Genomic DNA, 17,232 nt, shown 5'->3' on the forward strand with positions numbered 1-17,232 from the left:
ATGCGTAAAATATAGAAATCTTACATATATATATATGCCAATTTGTTTTCTATATTGTTTACGACATTTGCTATAAGGTTGACCCAATGTATTGTATTCCAAGTGCATGGATTCTGTGACTTTGAGGCTTTTCATAGGACCTCGGCCTTTTCTCTTCTTAGACACCATCTGAATGTTGCTAATGGTGTTGGTGGGAACTTCCATTGGTATTATTTCCTTCTCCGAGGGATATGGTGGGGCTTCTTCAGCCAGATTCTCATGTCTAATGAGTGGGTCATCATCTCTTAGGGCATCCCTCTCTTCGGAGTCATTATCACTTATGTCCTTCTCCATCCCGAAATAACAGTCCTTATCACTATCACTCTGATGCACATTATCAAAAGTTTCCACCTCAAGAACAATTTCATCTCTGAAATGGTGCATTGTAGATGAGTACGGGAATGAAAATGAATAGGAGTATATTAAAACAACATAGGAACATAATTTCAAGCACATGCCTATTTTTTCGATTCTAATGATTTCAAAACAATAATATATACTAATTAGTGTTGTGTGCCAAGTTTCATGACAAACAAACCAAGTTTGAACTACTTTAAAGGTATTAGTGCCAAAACAGCTTAAAAAGGCTAAAAACGCAACTTAGTACCTAATTTCAAGCATATGATTATTTTTTTCAATTCTAACCATTTCAAAACAATAATATATACTAATTAGTGTTGTGTGCTAAGTTTCATGCCAGACAAACCAAGTTTACTTTTAAGGTGTTAGTGCCATAAAAGCTTTAAAAGGCTTAAAAAAGCAACTTGACACGTAATTTCAAGCACATTATTCAAATTATGTAAATTCTAATTACAAAACATATATAGACCAAAGAAAACCATGTTTTTTTTAACAAAATACACAGAAATCAAAATAATTAACAAACCAATAATAACACAAACTTGAAAAAAATGTAAAACTTAAAAACAACTACGTACACAAGTAAATTCACATTCAAATATACAAAATAAAACAACTTACAATCTACCCTAAAAATCCTAATTAATCAAAATTAGTAGTTACAAACACATAAAAATATCAAAAATAAGAGAACTCGATTGATGAATAGAAATTACCTTGATATTTAGATGATAATTGGGTGCTCTACAATGTTGTTATGTAACCTACAATGGAAAAACAAAAAACAAAATTAGTAAAATCATTCAAAAATGAACTAAACCCTAAAATACTAGGAAGCTTGATGTAGAAAGTGTTAGAGATGGTGAACGACAACAAGAGGGGGGGTGAATTGTTGTTGTATTAAGTTTAAGTATTTTAGCCCTGTTTTTGCGGAATTAGATTGAAGAATTAAAACTTAAAATTAATGCGAAAAAGTAAAGAGACAACACAATTTTACGTGGAAACCTTCTAGGCCTAAATAGAAGGAAAAACCACGACCCCTCGGGATTTCAAAACTCTCCAATATGTTTTAGGCAATTCGTTACAATTACATAAAACAAATACAACTTGCTTCACGCAAAGCTTTTCTAACTAGGCCAACTTCTCTTTCTCTTTCTCTTGCTTCACTCGAAGCTTCTCTAATTCTCTAGCTTCACTTGAAGCTTTCCTCTTCTCTAACTTCACTAGAAGCTTTCTAATTCTCCCCTAGACTTACCCAAGTCTAGTTACAACAATTCTCTCAAAAACCCTTTACAAAGGATAAATTCTTAAAGATAAAATTAAAGAGTTGCACAAGAAAATATTATAAGTTAATTGGCAATATTTGGAACGAAAATATTTCTTGTTAATTTAATGTCATACGTATGGATTCTCCAAGTCTCATACGCATACTCTTGAGAAATAAACAAGCCCCCTATTTATAGAGTTTATTTAGCTAGTAAAAAGGGGTATAACTACCCATTACTTCCTTATTCCTAAGATTAAGGAGAATAAAATTGGCCTTGAATCTCAAGGGTAAAACTTATGGTTAAACCCTTATACTCATTCTCATAACAAAGGAAAAATAAGTGGAAGCTTGATGCTTAAGAAAAAAAGCCACGGTTTATAATTCCTAATAATAGGCAAAGTAGTTTTTCTCTTAATTAGATCCAAAAAGCAAGCCTATTTTTAAGGAGAAAAATAAGGAGAGAAATATTCCACTCTTTAAGAAACTATACAGCCATTTTAAGGTGGTTATAAAAATATTTTGCCAATTAACTTATTAAATAAATAATGCAACTAATTAATTTTAACTAATACATCAACTAAAAAAACAGAAATTATAATTAACGGAATTTTCCAGCTGACGTAAATTCTCCAGACTCTAGTCTGGGAACAATGTACTGTCTCCTTTTTCCAGTATCGTCAGATCATCAAACATGGGAACAGTATACCTCTTCTCTACATTTGACATCCTAAGCGATATACCTTATCTAACTTTATTGGATTCCTTTGACTAGTACACATTCATAGACTAAGTCATAGGCACTATCAACGATCTTAATCACGACCGGATATCGAACTGCATACAATCTCTAAAATACATTTGTTTATATAAAGTGTAGTCATCATCAAAACCTAAGAGAGCCAACACTTGAAGAAGTTAAAGGTCGAAGAAATTAAAATGAGAAATTATACCTTAAAGAGAAGAACACGACAACAAATTTTGTGGGTTTTTTGAAGAACACAACAATAATCTTTGAGGGTTTTGAAAAGTTAAAGGTTGAAGAAGGTTTAAGAAGATGAAGAGCGAAAAGACGGTTGAAGAATATGAAGAACAAGAAGAATGCATTGAAGAAGAAGGCAGTAGCTTTATCGTGGGTTTTAGGGGGGGTTTTGAAGAAGTAAACAGTACCTTTATCGTGGGATTGAAGTAAACTGTATATGAGAGGCACATTTTTTTAAAAAAAATAAAAAATTACATTATATGCTGCGGTTTTTGGGGAACCGCAACATATGATGTAATTTTTTTCCTCACTTTTTCATCCTATATTATGCTGCGTTTCTAAAGAACCGCAGCATATGTCACGTAGCAGATGAGATTTTTTCCACTATATAAATATTTTTAAATGGTTAGAATTGGAAAATAGGCATATGTTTTAAATTACGTGCCAAGTTGCGTTTTAAAAGCTTTTTAAGCTTTTATGGCAGTAACACCCTTTAAGTAGTTCAAACTTGATTTGTTTGGTATGAAATTTGGCGCACAACAATATTTGTATATGCTGATCTTTTGAAATGGTTAGAGTTAAAAAAAACTACGCATATTCTTGAAATTACGTGCCAAGTTGCGTTTTTAAGGCATTTTAAGCTTTTAAGGCACTAACACGATTTAAGTAGTTCAGACTTGATTTGTTTGGCATGAAACTTGGCACACAATACTTATTAGTATACGTTATTATTTTGAAATTGTTAAAATTGAAAAAATAGGCATATGCTTGAAATTACGTGCTAAGTTGTGTTTTTAAGGCTTTTTAAGCTTTTATGAGACTAACTAGATTACGTAGTTCAAACTTGATTTGTTGGACCTGAAATTTGGCACACAACACTAATTACTATATATTAATATTTTGAAATAAGTATAATTGAAAATAATAGGCATATGCTTGAAATTACGTTCCTAGTGGTGTTTTTAACACCTTTAAATAGTTCAAACTTGATTTTTTTGGCAAGAAACTTGGCACAAAACACTAATTAGTGTATATTAATGTTTTGAAATGGTTAAAATTGAAAAAATAGGCATATGCTTGAAATTAAGCGTCAAGTTGTGTTTTAAAGGTTTTTTAAGCTTTTGTGGCACTAACATCCTTTATATAGTTTAAACTTGATCTGTTTGGCATGAAACTTGGTACACAACACTAATTGGTATATATTAATGTTTTGAAATTGTTAGAATTTAGAAACTAGACATATGCTTGAAATTGCGTGCAAAATTCCGTTTTAAAGGCTTTTTAAGCTTTTATGACACTAATTCCCTTTAAGTAGTTCAAACTTGATTTGTTTGGCATGAAACTTGTCAGCCAACACTTATTAGTATACATTATTGTTTTAAAATGGTTAGAATCGAAAAAATACGCATATGCTTGAAATTTACGTGCTAAGTTGCGTTTTAAAGGCTTTATAAGCTTTTATGGCACTAACACCCTTAAAGTAGTTCAAACTTGATTTGTTTGGCATGAAACTTGGCACACAACACTAGTTAGTATATATTAATGTTTTGAAATGGTTAGACTTAAATAAATGGCATATGCTTGAAATTACGTGCAAAGTTGTGTTTTTAAGCCTTAGTTGTGTATTTTCAATGAATTTTTGACTTGAGTCTTTCTTAATTTAATTTATTCTTTGATCTCTTTATGCTTTCGACAAGATAATAGTATTGATTGTGGCTACTACACGGTTAAATTTATACATGATATCTTACAAGCCGTCAAGGAAGTTGGAGTAGAAAATATTGAAATGGTATGAATTTCACGTTCTTAAATTATGTTATATATTTAATATTATGTAAACAATCTAATGTACACTTTTTTATATTAGATTATTTTGGTTTTAAACGACACTCTAAGGGAATCACGTCCTTTGACCAAAGACAAAATAGGTGAAATGCAGGACAAGATTGTTGTGTATCATCTAATTTATGCGTATGGTAGAGTAATTAGCTTAGATTTTTTTCTTTTATATTTATAAATATACACTAGTGGAGAAAAACGTATTTGTTGCTTATCATTTGCTGCAGTTATTGTATATACGCAGCAATAAATAGGAAAAAGAATATAAAAAAAAAAAAGAAAACCATTAATTGCTGCGGTTTTAGGTCCTGACCGCAGAAAATAAGCAGTTGCAAGATTAATTACTGCGGTTATCTTGTGACCGCAGCAAATAACACATTCAATTGCTGTGGTTTATCCCTTTGACCGCAGCAAATATCATATATTAAAAATGGCAAACTATCGAAAAACGCTGTGTGTTAACAGATCTTCATCTTCTTGGTTCATAAACCCACGAAATTTAATACTTGGGTCTTGTTCATCTTCAAAACCCACGACATTAAGGTATTTTTTTTCTCCTTTTAATTTGTTAAGCATTTAAGTTTTGCAAGATATTCATGAAAAAACTCGAAAGTTATGGCAACCGTTTGTATACTAATTTTGTTTCTCTGTTTTTCGTTGTAGATAACATAACCCACGAAATCAAGGTAATTTTATTTATTTTACTAATTTGCAAGTTCATATCTTTATTGTTTAACATATAATTTAGTAATGTAGTGATTTTGTTTGAATTGTTATTTGCAAATCTGGATACTATTTGAGCAAAATTTTACTATTTGTGAATTTTACATTATTCAAGTTTATGTTATTAGTTTGTTAAATATTTGTGTAATTTGTTAAAAATGTGGTTTGTTGTTATAGTTATTTCTTTAACTATTAGAATTAGAATATGATTTTATTTACAATGTAGTGCTTAATATTGAAGTATGAAGTATAGAATTAGAATATGAAGTATATATATTTAGGGTTAAATAGATTTGGTATAAATAAGTATATATTTTTTTAGGGTTAAATATGTTTGTTATAAATAAGTATATATGTTAAAAAGTTGTGTATTAATTTTGTTTTGAATCAATTAATCACACTAATTAGGATGATAAAAGATCGTTCTTGGATGTGTGGAAGCATTGAATCGTCGGAATTTATTGATGGCGTATTAGAATTTTGTAGTATTGCGGTTGAACATCAAGTTAGGACGGAGGGAGTTGGTTTTTATTGCCCATGTGTCAGTTGTAGCAATGAATCAAAGGTAGATAGTTTTGATATCCTTAGGGAGCACATACTTCGACGTGGGTTTAGGCCTCAATATCATGTTTGGGTTTGGCATTGTGAGGAGGGAGTTTAAAAAAAGAAAAGTGTTGTTGAGGATGTCAATAATGTAGCCGATGTCAATGAAGATGTAGTAGATCATGTTGATGGGTATGAGACAGATGAAGAGAATGTCGATGAGGATGTGGATCGTGTTGATGAGATGATAAGATGATGGAGAGAGTCGAGGATGAGTTAGGAAAACGTCCTCGTGTTTTTGACTTGTTGACAGAGGCTTCTCAAAAGCCTTTATACCCTGGATGTACAAAGTTCACCAAACTAACAACAGTGTTGACAATTTTCAACATTAAGTCAAAGTTCAATTGGAGTGACGATAGTTTAACAATGTTATTAGAAGCGTTAGGTGAGATGCTTCCTGAGGGAAATGAACTTCCAAAGTCGACATATTATGCCAAAAAGCTCATGTGTCCTTTCGGCTTAGAGTACCAGAAGATTCATGCGTGTCCGAATGATTGTGTGTTGTATCGGAATGAAAATGAGAACTTAGAAGAGTGTCCTAGGTGTGGGTTATCGCGCTACAAGCGTAAAGGGGCTCGGGATGCTAAAGGGCCCCCGGCTAAGGTATTGTGGTATCTTCCAATAATACCTAGATTCAAACGCTTGTTTTCTATAAAGAAAGATGCGTTAAATTTGAGGTGGCATGCAGATTGGGTGAAGAAAGGTCACTTACTCACACATCCATCTGATTCTCCGGAGTGGAAGAGTATTGATAGGTTGCATAAGACTTTTGGGGATGAGGTTCGTAATTTAAGGCTTGGACTGTGTACAGATGGAATGAACCCATTCGGCAATGTTAGTTCTCAACATAGTACTTGGCGGTACTTTTACTGATCTATAATTTTCCACCTTGGTTGTGTATGAAGCGTAAGTACATTATGCTTTTGCACATTATGCTTTTGCTTCTTATCTCGGGTCCTAAACAACCTGGCAATGACATAGATGTATATCTTGCACCTCTCATTGAGGATTTGAGAAAGATGTGGAATGAAGGTGTTTCAGTGTTTGATGCATATGCTAATGAGGAGTTCACCTTGCGTGCAATGCTTTTGTGCACCGTTAATGATATTCCGGCATATGGCAACTTATCGGGGTATAAGAACAAAGGGAAGAAAGCATGCCCAATATGTATCGATGACATGGAATCCACGTGGATTCCTAAGTGCAAACACATATTCATGCACCATCAAAAGTTCTACCCACGAGACCACCAATATCGTAAGAAGAAGAAGTTGTTCAATGGGGAGGTTGAGGACCGTGTAGCTCGTTGACCGTTGACCGGTTATGAGGTTTATGAACAGGTTAAGGGAGTTGAGACTGTATTTGGTAAAACGGGGCAAGTGCAACGGGGTGAAGACCGATTATGGAAAAAAGAATCAATCTTTTGGAAGCTTCCATATTGTAGAGATCTACAGGTTAGGCATTGTCTTGACGTTATGCATATAGAGAAAAATGTATGCGATGCCATACTCGGGACTCTCATGAACATTCCGGGTAAGACAAAGGATGTTACGGCCGTGCGAGATTGGTTTGAATATAAGGGTCTTCGTCCGGAGTTGTGGGCACATGTTAAGGTGAGTAAGAAAAGAAATAGAGTTGATGAAGTTGGTGGCAGTAAGAAGAAGATGAGTAATGACAAAGTTTATTTGCCTCCAGCTTGCTACACATTGTCCAAAGCAGAGAAGCGGACATTTTGTGAGTGTTTGGCATTAAGGTTCCGTCTAGGTACTCATCCAACATCAAGAGATTTGTGAGCCTAAATGGTGAGCTGAAGTTGGGAAGCATGAAATCTCACGATTGCCATGTAATGATGCAAGTGTTCTTACCAATTGCAATCCGTGGAATACTGCCAAAACATGTAATATATGCTATTACCGAGCTATGTTCGTTCTTCAACACAATTTGTAGTAAAGTTCTTGATCCCTTTAAACTTGATGCACTTCAACTCAACGTGATTGTAAATTTATGCAAGTTTGAGATGTATTTTCCACCTTCTTTCTTTGACATAATGGTTCATCTTATTGTCCATCTCATTCGTGAGATCAAGCTTTTGGGTCCAGTTTTTTTAAGGTAATATTATCCTTTTGAAAGACACATGGGATACTTTTGGATATTTTTGGTCATATGTCCTTTAACGAACACTGTGCACGTCTTCGACTCATTACAAAAACCTCAAAGCCCGCCTCGCAACACAAAATTCAAAGCGTTGTTGAATGCGTACGTAATATTAATTATTTTACCAATTTTATTTAATTAAGTGTTATATATATATATATATATATATATATATATATATATATATATATATATATATATATATATATATATATATATATATATATATATATATATATATATATATATATATATATATATATATATATATCTATATATATATATATGTATATATATATATATATATATATATATATATATATATATATATGTATATATATATATATATATATATATATCTATATATATATATATATATATATATATATATATATATATATATATATATATATATATATATCTATATATATATATATATATATATATATATATATATATATATATATATATATATATATATATATATATATATATATATATATATATATATATATATATATATATATATATATATAGAGTATTACTTTTCCCATGCGTTTCAGCACAATGAAAAAAGTGCGTGGACAAATGGGATCTACATCCAGAGCCACATTTCCAAAATGGACAACAATAAAGGTACACAAATTCGATTTTATGCGTTTTTAATCGTTTTTGGCACTTTTGCGCATAAAGTAGCTCAAACTTGGTTTGTTTTGCACGAAAGTTCGCACACAACATTATTTGGTATATATTATTGTGTTGAAGTTGTTAGAATTGAAAATATTAGTCATATGCTAGAAATTACGTATTAAGTTGCGATTTTATGCGTTTTTAAGCGTTTTTGCCACTTTTGCGCATAAAGTAGCTCAAACTTAGTTTGTTTTGCACGAAACTTGGCACACAACACTATTTGGTATATGTTATTGTGTTGAGGTGGTTAGAATTGAAAATCATTGTCATATGCTAGAAATTACGTGTTAAGTTGCGATTTTAAGGGTTTTTAAGCGTTTTTAAGCGTTTTTGGCACTTTTGCGCATAAAGTAACTCAAACTTGGTTTGTTTTGCACGAAACTTGGCACACAACACTCTTTGGTATATATTATTGTGTTGAAGTGGTTATAATTGAAAATCATAGTCATATGCTAGAAATTACGTGTTAAGTTGCGATTTTATGAGTTTTTAAGTGTTTTTGGCACTTCCGCGCGTGAATTTGAGAAATGAAACTGAATTAATGAATGTTGGATACATTTACACGAGGCCTAGAGTCTTATTTATAGATTTCTATACTCTAACGGCTAAAAAGAACCACGTGCAAAACATTTGCGCACTTAAAAACATAAGAGACAACTAAAATACTCTACAATATAATGCCTTCAAACTAAAACTGGCGACTGGGTGACCTTGGGCTCACTTTTTGAATGACTTCCCATGCTTGGAATTGGACACTTAGAGATTTGATGGAAAGATCCTTGTATGAAGATTCCATTTCTACTGTAGCTCAGGTCCTGGGTGCACAGGTTTGGTCTCCACATGTCGTGCAAGGTGGCCTGGTCGCAAGTTGTGCTGCTGTGCTATTCTGATTAGGATTAGCAACTAGGTTCCCTGGTGCTTGTGTTCTAGGTGATTGTATGCACTACCAGCATGGCTCTTGGACCTTTATGGCTAGGCCTATGTATATAGATGACGTCCCCATGATTGGTTAGGCCCAGATCTCCATGGTCAATGCTTGGGTCATGCTGCAAGGTGGGCTGGTCAGCGAGTGCTCTATGGTACTGGGATGTTGCTGCTGCTGTTGTGTTCTGTTCCTCTGCAGTTGCTGTCTTCTGTTCTTATTTATTACACAAGTGCGGCTCTCCTTAGATAGATCTCTCAACTAACATAACGGCTATATTAGCACACGCCTAATTAAAACGCACGTGCTATTACATGCAGCTGCTGTCTCCTTATATAGAGCTCTCAATTTCGATTTTATGCGTTTTTAAGCGTTTATGGCACTTTTGCGCATAAAGTAGCTCAAACTTGGTTTGTTTTGCACGAAACTTGACACACAACACTATTTGGTATATATTATTGTGTTGAAGTGGTTAGAATTGAAAATCATATTCATATGCTAGAAATTACGTATTAAGTTGCGATTTTATGCGTTTTTAAGCGTTTTTGTCACTTTTGCGCATAAATTAGCTCAAACTTGGTTTGTTTTGCACGAAACTTGGCACACAATACTATTTGGTATATATTATTGTGTTGAAATGGTTAGAATTGAAAATCATTGTCATATGCTTGAAATTACGATTTAAGTTGCGATTTTAAGGGTTTTTAAGCGTTTTTGGCACGTTTGTGCATAAAGTAGCTCAAACTTGGTTTCTTTTGCACGAAACTTGGCACACAACACTATTTGGTATATATTATTGTGTTGAAGTGATTAGAATTGAAAATCATTGTCATATGCTAGAAATTACATGTTAAGTTGCGATTTTAAGGACTTTTAAGCGTTTTTGGCACGTTTGTGCATAAAGTAAACTTGGTTTGTTTTGCACGAAACTTGGCACACAACACTATTTGGTATATATTATTGTGTTGAATTGGTTAGAATTGAAAATCATAGTCATATGCTAGAAATTACGTGTTAAGTTGCGATTTTATGCGTTTTTATGCTTTTCTGTTACTAACATCTATTTTCTCTTAGTGCTTTTGACAACCTTCTAATTCCGTTGATTGCGGCTACTACACTCTTAAATACATGGACGATATCTTAAAATTCGTGAAGGAGGTTGGAGTCGAAAACATAGATGTCGTAAGTATTTGTTACGTTCTTAAATTATTATTGTTGGTAAAATCTAATGTTTATTAATCTTTTAATTTTATATCATATTATAGGTTTTATACGACATTCCGAGGGAAACACGCCCTCTGAGAAGTGGAGAGATGCGCGAATTAAAAGACAAGATTGCCACGTATCTTGCTAATTTTTGTAATTATTATAGATTTTTTAGGACTTTAATTAATGAATATAATATTATATACATGTATGTACATAATATTATATTATTTATACGATCAAGCGAGAGTTTATTATTACAAAGAGATTAATGGTGATTATTTGTGATTATTCATTGGATTAATCATTGTTATTATATTGTACATTATTATTGGATTATTATTAGTATAAAACGAAAAAGAAAAAAACAAGACCAAGTATTTGCTGCGGTCAGCATCAAAACCGCAGCAAATACAGAGGATTATTTGCTGCGGTATTGATGCTGACCGTAGAAAATAGTCCTTTTTATTTGCTGCGGTTTTGATGCTGACCGCACCAAATAATGCTCCTTTTTGCTGCAGTTTTTAACCGCAGCATTTAAAACAGGTCATTTGCTGCTATCACTATTGCTTGGGGCCAAAACCGCAGAAAATAATGGCCAAAAAACGCAGCAAATGAGGTTTTTTCCAGTAGTGATACATTACATTGTTGTTAGATTGTAAATTATATATTTTTTCGCAATTGTGTATATATTATGATATGTTTATTAAAATTCTTTTTCGATCACTATTAAGTGATGATAGATTTTGAGTTATATATATGAGGAAATTTTGGTGATGATTGAGGAGTTATTGAAAGATTATTAGTGTAATAAATATCATGTATATATTAGTGTTATGCATTGGATTATTTAAATAAAATGAAAAAAAAACAAAAAAAAATCACTATATGTTGTAGTTTTTGGGGAACTGCAACATATAATGCTCTTCTATGTTGCAGTTTTGATCCACAATAATTATTAATGAACTATTTGCAGCTAGCACAAGTATTACGGGTCAAAACCGCAGCATATCTTGGGCAAAAAATCGTAGCATATATATAAGCTTTTTCCACTAGTTAATGAAATCAGATGGTAGTTTAGAAAGGTTTAAGGCCAGATTAGTTGCCAAAGGATATAATAAACAACATAGCACACACTATGTAGATTTATATGAAGAAGTCAAGACTATGTAGATTAGTTGTCAGGAGATTTATATGAAGAAATCTACTTAAAAGTTCTTGAAGGGATAGAGTGTAAACCAATCCAAATTTGTCTTCTTACAAAATCTCTATTTGGTCCAAATCGGATCAGAGCGTTCAACTCACCAAACCAGACGGGACCAAACCGTTCTACAACGGTCTGGTCTATGTTTTTTATTTTTATATTTTAATCAGATTAGTATAAGTTTTATGAAAATATTTTGCACTTACATGCACCAAATATAATAATTTGTAATTGATTGATTCCCTCAATATCATTCAAGTATATATTACTATATAAACATAATTACATCTCGAAGTATCTAAGTAGCAACCTTTTTCAAAAAACAATTATGATTTTTGGTAATTGTACGGTTTGTGGTCAAGTCTGGTGCGAAAAAAAAAATCGAGATCAGACCGTAAACCATAATTTTATTTTATAAAAACCAGACCGGATCGTTTTTATCGTAGACCAGACCAAATACTAAGATTACGGTGTGGTCTCCTTTGGTTTACGATTTTGACTACACTTTGTTCAGCCCTTATTATAACAGGTGATGATGATGTAGAAATAAGTTTCTTGAAATCTCATCTTGACAAAGTTTTTACCATAAAGGTTCTAGGAGATTTACATTTCTTCCTTGGAAGAAATCAACTATCAAGATGATGGTATTATTCTTACGCAACTTAAATTTACTAAAGAACTTTTACTTGCAAGCAAAGTTAAGGAATTCAAGCATGTAGTCACGCCTCTTCCTGTTAATCTCAAATTATGTGCTGATGAAAGTACTTTGCTTGAGGATCCTACTCTTTATAGAAGTTTAAAGGAAAATTAAATTTCCTAACCAATACAAGACCTGATTTAGCCTATACTATCCAGAGTCTTAGTTTATGCAAAAACCCTGAAGTTCTCATTGGACGACCTTACTTCATACCTTAAACTATGTTTTTTTTTATACATGTGGACAAGGCATTAAGTTGAAAGGACAAGGTAAACTTGTTTCGCAAGCCTATACTGATTATGATTGGGGTTCATGTGTTGACACAAGAAAGTCTATCACCGATTATGTTATGATTTTAGGAAATTCCACTATAAGTTGGAAAAGTAAGAAACAACAAACTATGTTCAAATCTAGTTCAGTAGCAAAATATAGAGCAATGGCCAGTGGTGCATCTTCAGTGGATTGGTTAGTTATGCTTCTTTAAGAGCTTAATGTTCATGTTTACATACCAGTGACTAGGCATGGCAACGTTCCTGGTTGGGCCGGTTCCGTTCCGGTTCCATTTGGAACCTGTCGCGATCGGTTCCGATTCCGGGCGGTTCCAAACGGTTCCTTGGCGGTTCATGAGGCGGTTCCGGGGGTTCCAATTCACGGGACGAGCGGGTCGGACCATCGGTTCCATTTTTATTTTTTCTTTAAATATTTATATAATATAAAATACTATAATATTGTGGGCGTACCTTTGATGATTACTATCTAATTGGTGTTTAAGATAACTATCTAATTCTAAATATGAAGTGGAGGATGAAGAAGAAGATGATCCTACAAAACTATCATCTTGGCTCATTATATTAGCTATTACGGAATTATAATAAGAGATACATGCCGAAACGCTTGCACGCCTAGACGTATCGCGTTTTGGGTTATATACACTAGCATAATAATCATAAAGTTCTGCTAAAAGTTTTTTACAAGTTCCAACATAATTATGTACATCACTATGCGGGCGATCTAATGATTGGTACTAAAATGCAATTACTTCAGTAAGGACTTCTGTTTTAAAACATGGGTCTAAAATGGTTGCAATTCCATAAATATAAGAAAAATCGGTAAAATATGTCTTCCATTTATCCATCATATCTGCAAGAATCGGCTTTAAATATGGGTTAGTATCATCATGCGTATGTTTAAGAAGATGATAATATATAGTAATACACTCACTTATTACTAAGTGGATGTTTGGTTCATAAACATATGAAAAAATCTTAGTTGCATGGTCATACGCTTCTAATATTTTATGTACACCTATAGCTAGTTCCCATGTGTCATCAGTTATATAGCTATCTGTACACTCACTATACAGTTGTGTTATAACTGGACGATAAGCAATCGCTTTTCTTAATAAATCGTTGGTTGAGCCCCAACGTGTAGGAGTATCTAATGACCAATACACTTTTTTTAGTTGATATTGGTCACATAATTGCTTATATCGTCTCTTTATCTTTCCAATTCTAAGCCACTTCACTATGTCTCTAATTGGATCTAATAAATCACTTAATTGTTTTATACCTGCTTGGCAAGATAAGTTAACTATATGAGCACAACAACGTATGTGTAATAAGTTACCCCCAAGGATAAAACTAAAAGCATGCTTGTTATACAAAAGTTCCATACATTTAATGTTAGCGGTTGCATTATCGGTAGAACAACAAAATAATCTTATCTAATAAGTTCCATTCTCTACAAATCTCTACTAATCTATATTTTATGTTTTCACCCGTATGTCTTTCTAGCATTGTCTCAAAAGCAATTATTCTTTTTTAAATAATCCAATTTTGATCTATCCAATGTGCTGTCACACACATATAAGATTCTAAATGTGGGGGAGCAGACCAAATATCAGTTGTTATGTTAACCCTACCATTAAAAGATTTAAACATTTTAACTAATTCATAGCGCATTGATTCATATAATTTAATTGTGTGTCTTTTAAGAGTGCTCCTAGGGATTGCTTTATATTGTGGTTGCAAAGTTTTTCTAGTGAAACGCTCGTGTGCCCTACTTTCACCGTGGTTAAAAGGCAATTCATCACAAATTACATACTTAGAAAATTCATCAATCATATCATTACGATTATATTTAAAAGGCATACATGTGCTGGGAATGTCCCACTGTCGGCTTCCACTTATGGTCCCGCTGCCGCTTGTTGCATGAGTTTCTTTTGTAATTCCATGCTTCTTTGCCAAATGTTTGTTAAAAGATCCCGTACCACCACCTAACACATATTCACAAAACACAATAAATAAATTTTTATAAAATATGAATATATAATGTATGTATAAAAAACTGAAACAGTATTTACCTCTGGCGAAATTGTATGAAATTAAGGGCTTTACTTCGTGACTTTCACAAATTTGACAAGTGCATAAGAAAACATCTGGATTGTGGGTTTGTTCTTTTGTAAAATACGACAACACATGTGAAACAGCTCTACCACTAGGAGGTGGCATTGTCGGAAAAGGTTGTCTTACTGGTTCATCTTCATCTAAATTTAAATACAAAGACATACTCAGATATATACCACAATATATAAATAAATAATAATTTAAAATTTAATCAATTTGAAGAATAAAATTTTAAAACTAACCGATAGTTTGGAAATTGACTCGTTTACCACGAGCTTGTCTTTGTTGTTGTTGTTGTTGTTCTTCATGTGATCTTGTTGATGACTGTCGAGAATTATGTATCCCAATAGGGGTCGTTGGTTCCTCTTCTTGTTGTTGTTCTTCATCAATTTGTATTTCTCTTTCCACTTCTTCTGCATAATTGTGTAATTCTTGGTCGTACCCTTCTGGATAATTTGGTTCATAATTATAATTACTAATCGAAGGTGTTGTTGATACCGACGAAGTTAAAGTGGCCTTTCTTTTGGAGCTAAAACCTCCCAATGATTTTGCACTTTAGTAACTTTTTTATAGGCTTTTTTCAAAAAAGAAGACATGATAATATTGAAATAATAATAGAATTAAAAAATAAATAAATAAATAATTAATAGACTAATTATGTAATTAACTAAATTAAGAAATAATTAAAAAACTAATTATGTAATTAAGAGAATAATTACGTGATTAAGTAATTAAGTAGAGAGAGTAAGTAGAGAGAGTAGGAGAAGAGATGAGTTATGAATGAAAATAATTGAAAGTGATGGGTATTTTTAGGAAAAATGGCAACGGCTATATAACGGCTAGTTTCACGGTTCCGGTTCCATGGAACCGCTGGGCCGGTTCACCCGGACCGGTCTTGGTTCCGGTTCCATGGAACCGTTGGGCCGGTTCACCCGGACCGGTCCCGGTTCCGGTTCCATGGAACCGTTGGACCGGTTCACCCATACCGGTTCCGGTTCCAACCCGCGGTTCTTAGGTCCGGTTCATGCAGTTTTTCCGGCGGTTTCACGGTTCGGGCCGGTTCAAAACCTGTCGCGAACAGTTCCGGTTCGGTTCCGGGTAACCCGCTCCGTGGCCATCCCTACCAGTGACCTTGTTTTGTCATAATCAATCCGCTATATTTATAGGTAAAAACACAGTTTTTTATGAAAAAACTAAACACATTGACATTAATTGTTATTTTACAAGAGAGAAAGTTCTTGAAGATTTGTTACAATTATCATCAACTAGAAATCAAATCGCTGATCTCTTTACAAAAATTTTTCCTTCTGCTCATTTTAAAATCTTACTACACAAACTAGGCATTTATAATCCCTAGTTTGAAGGGAGATGTTAAATATATGAGTCATGGTTGATTATTCTAAGTCTCTCAGTCCAAGCAGCGTCATTACAATAAGGAATCCTTAGCTTGTCTGATGTGCACAACAAGAACAGAAGATTTAGTAAGCAGCAGCTATTGATAAGAAGCTAGTAAGAATATATTAGGATTAGTTGTTTAGTTAGTTATAACTGCCTTAGGAAGTAATTACAACAACCTTGTTTTCTGATTCTAGTTTTGACATCCTCTATATAAATAGAAGGATGTGTGTGCCTTTATTTTTGTACTTTGCAATTCAATCAATACAATTGCATTTCATTCGTATCTTTTGCGTAGTTTCAAACATTTTTTTAAGAAAATAAAATTTATATCCTAAACTAATACTCCTATAAAGTTTACTATCTAGTTAGGCATGGCCACGGTCCGGGTTGGTCCGGTTCCGTTCCGGTTCCATTTGGAACCTGTCGCGACCGGTTTCAGTTCCGAGCGGTTCCAAACGGTTCCTTGGCGGTTCCAACTCATGGGACAGGCGGATCGGACCATCGATTCCATTTTTATTTTTTCTTTAAATATTTATATAATAAAAAAATACTATAATATTGCGGACGTACCTTTGATGATTACTTGATTATTAGCGAAATTTATAGCTTGTCAAGTTGTCATCGTTATTAAAATATTTACTAAAAAGAATGAAAAAAATAAATTAATAAGAAACGAATCCATGATAATGTCGATAAAAATGATTAATAAAAAAAGAGGGAGAAAATGGACTTGAACCTAGTACCCA

The 17,232-nt window shown here is 33.1% G+C and overlaps 1 protein-coding gene across 1 annotated transcript; it reads right to left on the minus strand.

Annotated features, from left to right (window-relative positions):
* Window positions 1-1,143: 1,143 nt before the first annotated feature.
* Window positions 1,144-15,609, minus strand: LOC130828653 (uncharacterized). The gene is made up of 4 exons (XM_057694613.1): window positions 15,331-15,609; window positions 15,046-15,228; window positions 14,746-14,958; window positions 1,144-1,163 (listed from the first exon to the last, which is right to left on the minus strand). Exons 2-4 carry the CDS (start codon window positions 15,191-15,193, stop codon window positions 1,144-1,146), a joined length of 381 nt encoding a protein of 126 aa, XP_057550596.1. The 5' UTR covers window positions 15,194-15,228; window positions 15,331-15,609.
* Between the last annotated feature and the right edge of the window lie 1,623 nt (window positions 15,610-17,232).

The sequence above is a fragment of the Amaranthus tricolor genome, chromosome 12 (genome assembly GCF_026212465.1).
Source record: "Amaranthus tricolor cultivar Red isolate AtriRed21 chromosome 12, ASM2621246v1, whole genome shotgun sequence".
Lineage (NCBI taxonomy): Eukaryota > Viridiplantae > Streptophyta > Magnoliopsida > Caryophyllales > Amaranthaceae > Amaranthus > Amaranthus tricolor.

Bases quoted from the DNA above. Each gene is read 5' to 3' on its own strand.
- LOC130828653 (XM_057694613.1), bottom strand. From the start codon at position 15,193: ATGCCACCTCCTAGTGGTAGAGCTGTTTCACATGTGTTGTCGTATTTT. The intron at 14,959-15,045 runs GTAAATACTGTT...AATATGTGTTAG, and splicing joins TTCATACAATTTCGCCAGAG to GTGGTGGTACGGGATCTTTT. The intron at 1,164-14,745 runs GTAGGGCACACG...TTTCCATTGTAG, and splicing joins GCCTTTTAACCACGGTGAAA to GTTACATAACAACATTGTAG.